The sequence below is a fragment of the Vipera berus genome, assembly GCF_964194415.1.
Source record: "Vipera berus genome assembly, chromosome: 2".
Classification (NCBI taxonomy): domain Eukaryota; kingdom Metazoa; phylum Chordata; class Lepidosauria; order Squamata; family Viperidae; genus Vipera; species Vipera berus.
In genome coordinates this window covers 81655848-81668599 of record NC_138203.1, presented here as the reverse complement: position 1 = coordinate 81668599, position 12752 = coordinate 81655848, and the positions used below count along the sequence as shown (strand labels likewise).

Sequence of the window (12752 nt, the reverse complement as noted above, 5' to 3'; positions counted from 1 at the left end):
TTAATGCTCTGAGCCGCCTAAAGTCAATTGGAGTCAAGTGGCCCTAAGTTAAATTGAATAAAATAAATATTGAGGAAAATGTGGCCAGGCAAGAGGATGGAAAGGCAGTGTTTATCTCTCTTCTCTGCTATCTTCATTGTTCCATAGGGTACCCTAACACTCACCAAGACTAAGATTAAAATTAAGACTAAGATTCCAAGGAGTACAAGAGTAGCCAGGAACATTTTTAAAGCTAAAAATGATGTACAATATGTTTATGGTCATTCACATTCACATTATAAACAGAAACCCACCGTATAGGCAGTTGAATATTTATAATCCTCACAATGGGATAATGCCATCGGCATACCTGTGGTTATCAGGTTAGAGTTGCAAGGTTTATTTTTATTTTATTTTCATGCCTGTGTTAACTTTTACCAGAATCACCTCTAGAGTTCCTTTATGGAAATGTTTATTTTACGCACTTGTATAGTATGTTTTAAAGCACAAAACCATGTAAATTAGAGGGCCCTATAAATATAACATCCATAAATTTGTAATACTGTTTACTATTCCAGTTAGTCCTTTAACTTATTGCTTAATTTTATTATATGACAATTTTAATACTACTCTTAACCCAACATATAGACATTTTTCTATATTAATACTGTACCTTCTTATGTTACATAAAGTCAGTATTAATATTATTACAGAAGGCTCTTTGCTTTCAAACTCCCACTTGCAACAGGTGGAAAGATGTGAGTTCAGGCAACTGGAATATACTGTAATACAGGAGATGGAATAGCAATTATAGAGCCTTTTCCTATTAAGATCAGATGAATTATTGAATGTCCAAAGCAAGGATTGGACACTGTTTCCACATTCCTATTGATTACAACTCACCCATAATTAAAGTAAGAAAGATCTACCTGTTCAGGAAGATGGAGGATGGTGTATTCTTCAGAATTAAATTCAGAGAGAGATTTATATGCAGAGATAGCTACAAGAGAATCCTAAAGAAAAATATTGCCATCACATCACTGCAAATAAGGATGGATAAGGAAAAAAATTCTGTATGTATATATGTATGTGTGTGTGTGTGTGTGTATGTGTGTGTGTGTGTGTGTGTGTGTGTGTGTGTGTGTGTGTATTCTCCACTTGGCAAATCAATGCTACATTTAACATAGTATATATGTTATTATATATACATAGTATATACATAGTATATACTATGTATATAGTACATACATAAACACACACACACACACACACACACACACACACACACACTATGTTAAATGTAGCATTGATTTGTCAAGTGGAGAATGTAGGCCACGTTCTAAATTGTCTTGAACCTTGTGGTTAAAAGCAAATAGTGCACATTAAATATCACATCACCCAAAATTACTAAACAAAAAAATCTATTTTTTTACAGCACATAAGTTGTATTATTCTGCAGTCGTTATACCATAGTAGGACTTTGGAGTAAACATCTGAGATACTACTTAATGGCATGATAAAAAATGTCAAAATATAAATTGACTGCTTTATATCCTGACTGTAAAATATTTTAGAAATAAATGTTTTAGAAATAAAGAATGGTGACTTGCCTGTTACATGTCATACCACCACACAGTTCATTTATTATGATTCTACTACTCAAGACCTCTATGTGGCCTTGATATGTGGGGATGTTTATCCATACCATTGATCAATCATAACTGGGCATAAAATAAAGAATTAGGAAGGCATGCAGTGCTTGTAGAAAAAAAGATTGCATTTGTCACATATCCATGATTACGATATGTTGTCAAAAAAATGTAGGATTGGACAGAGAAACTAGGTGCTTAATGTAACACAGAAAATATTTACGCAGAGCCAGTATTTGGCCAAAGCCAGTTCATTTTCTAGTATCTCACCTTGTTTTGTGTGTGGCTCCATAGGAAACTGACAACTTGAGCTTTAAATTTCTGTAACATCAAATGGGGGAGAGAGAGAACAAAATCCAATTCGGAAAGGTTCTTTTTATCAAGGAAACATGATAGAAAATAACACATTGTAGAATAAACCAAGATAGGAATTTATGGATTAGCAGTTTATTCGAGGTAGTAACAAGGGAATAGCATTTCTAAGCGGCCACTGGAGCCTAATTTAAAATAACAAGAAAGGTTTTGGCAATTTACCTGGCTCCAAAGTGACAACTAATAGTCCTTATTATACTTACTGAGAAAATTTCAAAGGTCAAAAATTATATTCAAGATCCCATATTCAATGATGTATAATAAAAATGCAAAGTACCATTTCAGGTTGGGAGGGAGGGGCTGACCTTTAAGTACTCTTAAAGAGGCAATTCAAAAAACATTTTCAATGTTACAATTTCAGCCACGTAAACAGATTTAAATGCTTTTAGAAGCATAGAAGTTACCTATTAAAACATTCTGCTCAGTCTTTCATTGACAGAATAATTATATTAAATATATGCAACTGCATGTGCAATACGAATGAAAGATACAGCCAAATGACCCTAACACAACCACCTTTCTGCTCATTAGAGCAAATGGAGGGGGATAGGGAAAATATACCGTATTTTCCGGCATATAAGACGTCTTTTTAACCCATGAAAACCTTCTCAAAAGTCAGGGGTCATCTTATACGCCGGGTGTTAGGGTTAGGGGCAACACCCCTCCACACATACACACACGCAGGCAACCTCGGCAGCTCATTGATAGGGGGGGAGGAAGGGGGAGAGAATCACAAAATTGCTGTCTGTTGTCGAGCCCTGCGGGCCCGACACTACACAGGGGGTCTCATTCCAAAAACAAGCCCTGCTTCACCTACTCACCCCCCTCCCCACTGCACACGGCTCGCTCCATGACCCGGCGCTCCGACAAACAAGGGAGGAGGTCGACCGTAATCAGCAAGCCCAACTATCAGCTGATCGCCAGTTCCTGGCTCTGCAAACCCGACGACCAACTGCTTCATGGCGTTTGCACGTGCCTGCATCGCAGGGCTTTGCTGAGGACCCTGCAGGCACTCAGGAGGACAGCCCAGTCTGCCTTGCCGTACAGGGAGCCTGGGCACTACAAAACATGCTAGCTGTTCCCTTGCCTGCCGACGGACCTGTGCCGGGACTGCATGCTATAGCCTGCGCACTGGAGGCAAGGGCCGGCTGTTTTCCGTCGGTGTCAAATGGACCAGAGCCGGGGACTGCTGGACGGCGGCCCTGGGACGTGTGGACGAGCCCGCTGGAGCCAGATACAGATGGGGGGGCAGTTGGTTGGAGAGGGATAGGCACACAATGGGAGCACATTAGCGTTTTCACCCAGGTTGGGGTAGAGGGGGTTTGGAGAAGAGTCACCCAGGATACTAACAGCAGCAAGGTTTACAACGCTGAAGTTGTTGAGAGTCGGAAGCATGTGGCGGTTAAAGAAACGCAGGCAGGCTCTGGATGCCGGAAGTGTACTTTGTACATTGCTAAGCACATTGATTTGTGCTTTAGATTGTAAGCTGCCCTGAGTCTTCGGAGAAGGGTGGGATATAAATGGGATTTTTTTTTAAAAAAAATTGCGTCTTGGAGACAGGGAGGGCTGGGCAGGCAGGGAGGGAGAGAGAGCTGACCCACCCAATCCAAGCAGACTTTGTATGCAGTGGGGTAGTCTTATACGGCGAGTATAGCCCAAACCCTATAATTTAACAGGAAAAGTAGGGGGTCGTCTTATACACCCAGTCGTCTTATACGCCGGAAAATACGGTAACACTAGAACTTATTCAATATTTAACTGGATTTTTTTATCAAGCTCTTCGGAATGTATGTTTATGGAGTATTCTAAGACAGGAGTCCCCAACCTTTTTGGTTCTACGGACTGGCGGCAGCGGCTTCCATGGTGAAGGGGAATGGTTTCACGCACGCCACCTAAATCCCGTGTATGCATAAATGAAGTTTCGCGTGCTCGCCTGCCACTTCAGCGCCCTGGTTTCCAATAGGGCAGAGCCCAATAGCGGGCCACAGCCCAGAGATATGGGGGGCCCTGATATAAGAGATGGCAATGTAAAGTAGCTGATCCAGGACCCAATGAACTTCAATATAAGGCTGTAATCATCCTATTTGCTCAGCTTTAAGATAATTTATTTCCATCGTGACAAAACAAAACAAATTGCAGCCTAACTCTATATAGGTAGGCCTCACCTTACAATCATTCATTTAGTGACCATTCTAAGTTACAGCAGTACTGAAAAAAGTGACTTATGACTGTTTTTCACATGACCATTGCAGCATCCCCATGGTCACATGATCAAAATTAGGATGTTTGGCAACAGGCATGTATTTAGGATGGTTGCAGGGGCCTGGGATTATGTGATCACATTTTGCAACCTTCTGACAAACAAAGTTAATGGGGAAGCCAGATTCACTTAATAACCAGGTTACTAACTTAACAACTGCAGTGATTCTTTGAAGAACTGTGGCAAGAAAAGTCATAAATGGGGAAAAAGTTATTTAACAATCTTGTTTAGCAACAGAAATTTGGGGGTCAGTTGTGGTTGTACTTCGAGGATTATCTGTATATAGGAAGTGTATGTTCGTAGACTAGGAAAACTACCCTGATTTTATAATAGTTGATTCGATTAAAATATCTACCTATGAGACAGTTGTTATTAAAAAGTCAAATTTTATATAGGCGTCTAAAATGGAATTTATCTTTTTCATAACTCTCTCACATTAGATTGGCATTTTATGAAATAAATTGAATACCTTACTGCCACTTTTACAGGATTTGGTTCAATTGCATAGCATTAGTACAATTTTGCTTATTTACTTTAAAAAATGCAGGCAGGAGAAATGCAGAAAAGCACCACCCAAATGATTACAGTGTTGTACAAATTCCCCAGTTACAAAACGTTAAATTATTTGGAGATTTTCACCACCTCAAGAAGGAAATAGCACGCATAGCAAAATGAACATTTGGAATCTGTTAGACATTTAACAGTCAAATTCATATGGAATACAGTTATCCACCTAGCTACTTGCAGATTATTTATAAAATGCAGTATGCCTTTGAATACTAGTTGCTAGGCAACATAAAGAGAGGGTGCTAATACATTCATATTGCATCTATGAAAATATCTAGGATGGCTTCTTTAGAATAAAATGCTGAGCTAGATAAGCTTCTGGTCTAATCTGGAGTAGTTTATTTACTTGTGGCAAACAAAACTATTTTAAATTCAAGTAATTTTCAACTGGTTATATATTCCAGCCAATGAGAAAATGAAGGGCAAATGCCTATTTAGATTGATTCTTCCGGAAAATGATTCCTTTTTAATAACTTATTAAGAAATCCTCAATAGTTCCATGAAAGTGCCAGACTTTCAACTTTAACAAAATGCTTATAAAAACCTTCAGCTCTTCACAGTCCATTCCATTTAATTACTACTCAGCCATGAAATGTTAGCAGAGATATAGATAGTCCCTGACTTACAACAGTTTGTTTAGTGACCAAAGTTACAACAGCACTGAAAAAATGTCCTATGACTATTTTTCACACTTAATGACCATTGCAGCATCCCCATGGTCATGTGATCAAAATTTAGACACTTGGCAACTGACTTATATTTACGACAGTTGCAGAATCCCAAGGTCATGTGATCCCCTTTTGCGACCTTCTGACAATCAAAGTCAATGGGGAAGTCAGATTCTCTTAACAACCGTGTTACTATCTTAGCAACTGCAGTGGTTCACTTAATAACTGTGGCAAAAAAGATAATAAAATTTGGGGCAAAACGCACTTAACAACTGTCTCGCTTAGCAACAGAAATTTTGGGCTCAATTGTGGTCGTAAATCGAGGATACCTGTAAACATTAGCTCTGGCCCTGAGTAGTTTCTATGATCGCTCTGACCCCATTCTCAACTCTCCAATTTATTTAATGCATCTTACTTAAAAGTAAAGATAAAGTCTCCTTTAGAGTACTGGCAACAAAAAAATTAGTTTGCCACTGCCTTCTGTTGGAATATTTCTTAACCTTGCCTTTGGCACGAGAATTCAAAGCGCTGTGCTATCCAAATACTAATGAGGTCCAATCCTGCTTAGCTTTTTTGAAGGAAACCAAGGTTGATCGTTATCTGCTACTCTATAAAAATAACAATCCTTCAAAAGTTGAAGGAAAAAGAGCAAAGAAAATCTGGCTCTACACTTTCCAATAATGTCATTAGAAGGCTGCCTCAGCTCTGCAGTTCGGTTGCCTTCGCTTGTGTTCGTAAACAATCTTCAAGGAAGTGTTAACTTGGCCGGATTATTTAAAATTATGGATTAAAAAAAATAGGCCAGTATGAGACACGTACCTCATATTCACTCGAGTTCACCATTAATGAAGGGACAAGAGAGAACAGTTCATTGAGTGTTTTTAAAATAAGTGGCCGGGTATCACAGCTCAGTTTTGGTGAGAGTGCATTCCATGTAGAACGAATGCAAACAACCTGGAATAAAGAAACAAAAGCAGCCTTTATCATGACACAGTCTCTGTGTGTGTGTTTAAAGATATATGATACACGGATTAGAAATAGCACTTACAAAATTACATTTTGTAGGCTCTCATTATAAAACAGATGTGCCATGTTTCAGATAGAAACTCAATTATTAGTAAGCAACTAAAGCTTAACCAAAATTAAGTGCATTTTATACTGCTGATATTTACCAGAGATATAATAAAGGTATTAATGAAATCCAGATCTTTTTAGCTTCAACAGACTGGCTGTATCCAATGTCTTGGGATTGAAAAGCATAAATGATGTGCATATACACCATCATACAATTTCCTTTTGATTTAAGCAACATTACACAAGACACAGGTAAAAACAGTAAGCAAAAGAAATTAAAGGTACCAAATAAGAAAAATAAACACAGCCAGAACTAGTTTACATCAAAGCACTCACTCATTGGTGGGATTCAGCCGATTCGCACCACTTCGGCAGAACCGGTAGCTAATTTTGTGTTGCCCAGGCCCAGAATGGACTTCGGGAAGCGGCATCCACACAGAGAACAGGTTGTTCACGTATTTGAATCCCACCACTGCACTCACTCCATACTTTTCATACTTTTTTACCTTGTAAACCATGCTTTCCTTCCAGCCCATACACTGCCTTTGCTTTGTTAACATTCTCATATCTCTTTTTCAGGATCTCATCAACTACCATAAATTGCCCGGTTTTCCCATCCTCTCAATCCATTCATTCTTTTTTTCATATTTTTTCGCAATTTGATCCTCAATAATTCTATAGACCAACCCAACATTTTTTTCCCTTGCTGATTAGTCATTTTTATATCCATATTCATTCAGGCCCCATTCTTGACTGTACTTCTTGTTTTCCACATTAAATATCTATCTCCTATTGAGCTGAACTTTCTTTTTGTTTCTCTGATATACAGTATAACTCTCCCTCCCATGTAACAAAGGGAGTAAAGTGGCCAGAGCATATTGTTTATACAGAGTTTGCTTCTTTTGATAATCATTTATACTTTCCATTAACTCCATATTGTGGCACACAGTAAAATAATTATTTTATATATTCCAGGCATAAAATTTCCTTATGTCCAGTTTACATTCATGCTATTAGATTAATCTATCTTATAATACTTTTTTAAACAGGACTCATCTTTTTCCACTTTCTGAAGTTGTTATGCTTTTAATTTCTTTCAAATCTGAGCACCTTTATTAATCTGTTACTTCTTTCTCTTTCTCCTTCCTTCCTTCCTTCCTTCCTTCCTTCCTTCCTTCCTTCCTTCCTTCCTTCCTTCCTTCCTTCTCTTTTTTCTTGTTAATTGTGTTCTGTCTTACATTCTAATATGCCATGGTCATCATAGATGAGCCCACAGATACTGACACATCCTTTGCTCCTCATATCTGTGATCAACTTAAGGCCAAAGTTAGAAAGGTGTAGACAAGGTGGCCAGATTTAGCCACTCCTATGCCATATGCAATATTCCCTGCTAATGGTAAATGCAATATCAGTCTGTTTGGGTATGTTTTGGCTAGCATACCATATACACAATCAAAATCCACTTTTTCTCAGGCATGTTCAGATCCTTCTGTGAATGGATATCTAATACAATTATTGTCCTGCAAGACAATATACTGTTGCCTAAATCCCAACAACTAGAAGGGATAAGCAATGTAGCAATATACACTTAGGCAGCCTATTCTAAAGAAGAATTCTCAAATAATTATCATAAATTTGTCATATTTATTCATAGCTAGAAATTAGCCCTTGCCGGATCATTGTTAGAGTGATACAAAATCCCTTTTTGTAAATAGGATAAGAAAAGATCCATCAACAAATCAGCAAAATCTGGCTCATATACAGTAGAAAATCAATTTTGATGAAATAAGTTTTTTTATAGTTGAAAATACCAATTTACCATTAAGAGAAGAATATCTGGAAAAGTTCTAGTCAGTACTACAATTTATTAACACTTCCTTTAAAAAACAATAATATTAACAGTAAAAAAGGTGAATCATGTCTGAAATTGCACATATTATCAAAACTGAGAGATTTCGGCAAAAATCTCTGAAGAAAGTGAGCACCATCTATCTTTGAAGGTAAGCTTTAGAAGAACTCAAAAGATTTGAATAAATATACTTCTAATCAACAAACGTACAAATAATGGAGGCATGCTAATGTGTTCTCCCCATTTGTGCATAAATCAATGGAGCTGTATATTCACTCATGGCAAAATTTATTACTTTTAGGCAATCTAATTGTATTCATTACTAGTTACCTGACCATTATTGACCCAGGACAAGCTACTACAATAAAAGCTGCTTCTGCTTCAACATTTTACCATGTCTGAAATTCCCTATGGAATTTAAATCCTTTAAATCCATACATTTTCAAAACTCCATATTTTGATTTAAAAGATTTTTTTAAAAGAAATATGCTACCATTTTATAATGACAGTGGTTTTTCAATCTAACGAAACTGTAACTTGTGTCCATGCATGTGCCTACTTGTTTCAAAATTATAGCTTAATAAGTCAATGCTGAAGCAGTTTGTTTTCTAGATGAGGCCCCAGAGTGCTATATGAATGAAATTCAAGAAAAGCAATAATTTAGAGAGGTGTAATGCACATTTAGACTAGGCAATGTATTACTAGATGTCAAGGTGGTATTAATACCATTTATTAAGTCAACTGATTTTTAAACACAGAAATCTCAGCTCAAGTCAGTAAACACAAAAATATATATCCATCTACTGCCCAATAGAATTTTAATACATGGTCAGGACTGAAGAAGCTATGAAGCCAATAATTAATGTGCAATCTTGGGAACAATAGATCTTGGGGTGGTTTTTTTTTGAAGAATGCCGTGCATGAATAAAAGGCATTATCTTAGAAACATTGGGCAAGTTTTAAAAGTACTGTATGTCATGATCTATAACAGGTGTCTCCTTTTTATTTTTAGTATGAAATTCGGCCAAGGACAATATACAGTCTTTACTATATCTAAGTACTTCCTTAGATATGATTTCAAAGGATAAGACATTTTAAAATTTTGATTAGAGAAAGGCATCAACGGAGAAAAGATTTCCGTTTGAGCTATTCCCAACTGTATTGTCAACATCCTTACTAACCAGGAAGTCTATAAGTTGTAGTTCTTACAAATCTGAAGACAACCAGAGTGGATAAAGCTGCAATTCAACATAGATGGCAAGGTAACATATAGAGGAAATAAGGACATTAATAGCTGATTCCAAAAGGTAATATGTATTGTAAACATGTTCATTTCAGTTTTATGGTTTTACTAAGAGACGTAATGTTATAGACTAAGTTGCTAAGCAGTTTTACTTCATTTCCTTCCTCACTGAGTACACTTTGATCAAGCTAAACAGTGTTTTTTAAAACAAAATAGCAGCAGTCCCACTTCAATATTGATGTTTGCCCATTGCCTCCCATAAGAATGTGTTAATGCATAATTTGTTATTTTGTTACCAGAATTAAAATGGTGAGGCTTACACTTTTTTATTACAAATGGATCATAGCAGCATCAGCTGAGAGTCAGTTCTATTTAGTTGTTAAATGCTGGCCTAAAAAGCAGGATATTATGAGTTTTAGGCCTCTCATAGGCATGAAAGCTAGGTGACTGACTTAGGGCTTGTTTCTCTCAGTTCAACTTACCTCACAGGGTGGTTGTTGTGGAGAAAGGAAGAGGCAGGAGTATTAAGTATGCTCACTGCCTTGTTATATATGTAAAAAAAGCAGGATAAAAATCTAATAATAATAATAGAACTGTAAAGAGAGTAAATATTAACACTACTTTTTCCCCCCAAAATTTATTCCATACTAAAAGTTTCTGAAATTTTCAAGAAGCCTGTGTTTTGTAAGTTGTCTAACATATCCTTCATCCTTTAGGCCACCTGGAAATATATTAAGTAAGAACATAACTGGAAGAAATGGATCAAGTAACCAATAATTTACATTTTGGGGCACTGAAGCTGCTTTCTCCTTTACTTTTCCCCATAGAGCATTCTCCAAGGCTGGAAGGCCCTCTCCCTCCCCCCCTTCCCCCCATCTCTGCAGGGAGTAAACCATTGTAATGAAGACTTCAATGGATTTCCCTGGGGTCAGTCCACGCACGGAAATGCATAAAAGTTCTCTTCAGGAATTTTAACTTTTCAGACAATTGTTATCATATCTGCAGGTTTCTGCCAGTTGCCTGCAATTATCATGAATCATTCAAGTCTATGCTGTAATGGCAGCAGAAATATTGACAGACAAGTAAAATTGGCCAGAAATATATATATATATATATATATATATATATATATATATATATATATATATATATATATATATATATATATATATATATATATATATATATATATATATATATATATATATATATATATATATATATATATATATATATATATATATATATATATATATATATATATATATATATATATATATATATATATATATATATATAATCTCCTTCCAAAAATTAATAGAGCAAGATGATACTAAGGGGAAGAAGACAAAGTAGTGTCTAAATTAGGGTTACACATCTGGTTTATATTCAAAATCAAGGAAGCAGATGCGAAAAACAGTTTCATAATATATACAAAATTGTAAAAAAATAATAAAAAAAGCTGCAATTGCCTTTGCCAAATGGGAGAATCGAATATCTATATATGGGCAGATAAATGAGTTAACATTGTCCCTGGGATACTCATTTTGAAAAGATAATGAGTTAATGAAATCACTATAGCAATATTTTATATTAGAAAAAAAAATCAAAACGCTGGGCATCAGAATTAAACAGCCGCTTTGGCGGCTGTAGAAAGACTTTAGGGGTACCACTTCATAATCAGTAACGATAAAGCTCTTAAGAACTCCTATTGAGTTAAGTCCTTTTAACGAACAGATGGATCCATGAAGACAATTCCAGTGTAACTCATGTTGACAGCTACTGAAACTTAATCTGATTATATGTTGAGTGAAAATGACACTTCTCCACCTCCACTTTAGAAAACATTGATCTCAATAACCAGACAAAACAATTCATGTGGAGAATGTATATAGGCAAAACAGAATTTTGTTAAAAAAAATCCTGAAAATGGGAAAAATCATATTTATTTACAAGTTAATTGGAAAAAAAATATTAATCAATGTATTGTACCACAACAAAACTAAATGGAAAGACTAGTGAATCTGTGCCTTCTCTGTGTGTTTTACTTTAAAATGATACCAACTGCCTTTATATTGCAAAAAAATAATCATTAAGAAATTATTAAACTAGATACGTTCTTATAAATGACTATTATCTTAGAAATATGTCATTTAAGATCATAAAGTCTATTTTAATTTACATCAAGGTCCAAAACATGGCCAATGAGATGATGGCAACACACTGACACTGATCAAGTCTACAAGAGCAGATCTTAGCATTAGTCACAAGTAAGTAAATATTTTACCTTTGTTAGCAGCATTAGGTTTTCAATTCCATATTGACTCACCTAGGAATATTTTTTTTTATTTTTTATTTTATTTTAATCCCATTTATATCCCGCCCTTCTCCGAAGACTCAGGGCGGCTTACAATCTAAGCACAAATCAAATGTGCTTAGCAATTTTGTCATGGTCCCCAGAAATTCCTACTTAATATGAATTCCTATATGGTGGAATTACCAACATTAATTTTGCAAAATAGTTACACTTTTTTGATGCTATTGGAAAGTACATAAACTAAAATCAACAAAAATGTCTTTAAAAGTGTGTGTGTGTGTGTGTGTTACTCAGTTATTCTGCAACATTTTCAGTTATCTAGTTCATAAGTCATGTTACAATCCAACAGAGAAATGCCAATATTCCTGAAGCTCTCATTTCTCTTCTTCTCAGCCCCCATGTATTAGATTGTTAAACAATGTGTTGTTAAAAAAAAGCCATTGTAGTAATAGGTTTACCCGGAAAGTAGGACAAACCTGATATGGGGAAAAAAAATGCAAATTTCTTGGCTCAGAAGACTTTGTTCTAAAAAATTTAATACAGCAGAAAGTCCAATATTAATTTGGATACCGAAGTGGGGAAGGAAGGAACATAAGGAAAAAAATTTTTATATAGAGCCCATTCGTATTACAAAAAAATAATGCACTGAATATTTTTATTGATTCAATGATTTTTTTAAAAAAAACTGGTAACTATCCTTAAGTGACGGTCTGAGAGCCAGTTGGTGTGGTGGTTAAGACATTAGGCTAAAAAATTCTAATCCCAATTGAGGCA

At 35.9% G+C, this 12752-nt stretch overlaps 1 protein-coding gene across 1 annotated transcript in view; it reads right to left on the bottom strand.

Moving 5' to 3' along the window:
- FOCAD (focadhesin) overlaps window positions 1–12752 on the bottom strand; it is a 156922-nt gene that overhangs the window by 67046 nt on the left and 77124 nt on the right. Inside the window, exons 16-18 of the mRNA XM_081317526.1 lie at window positions 6315–6449; window positions 1899–1949; window positions 909–992 (exon numbers count right to left, since the gene is read on the bottom strand). Coding sequence (XP_081173652.1) covers window positions 909–992; window positions 1899–1949; window positions 6315–6449 — 270 coding nt within the window. The remainder of the gene's footprint in view (window positions 1–908; window positions 993–1898; window positions 1950–6314; window positions 6450–12752) is intronic.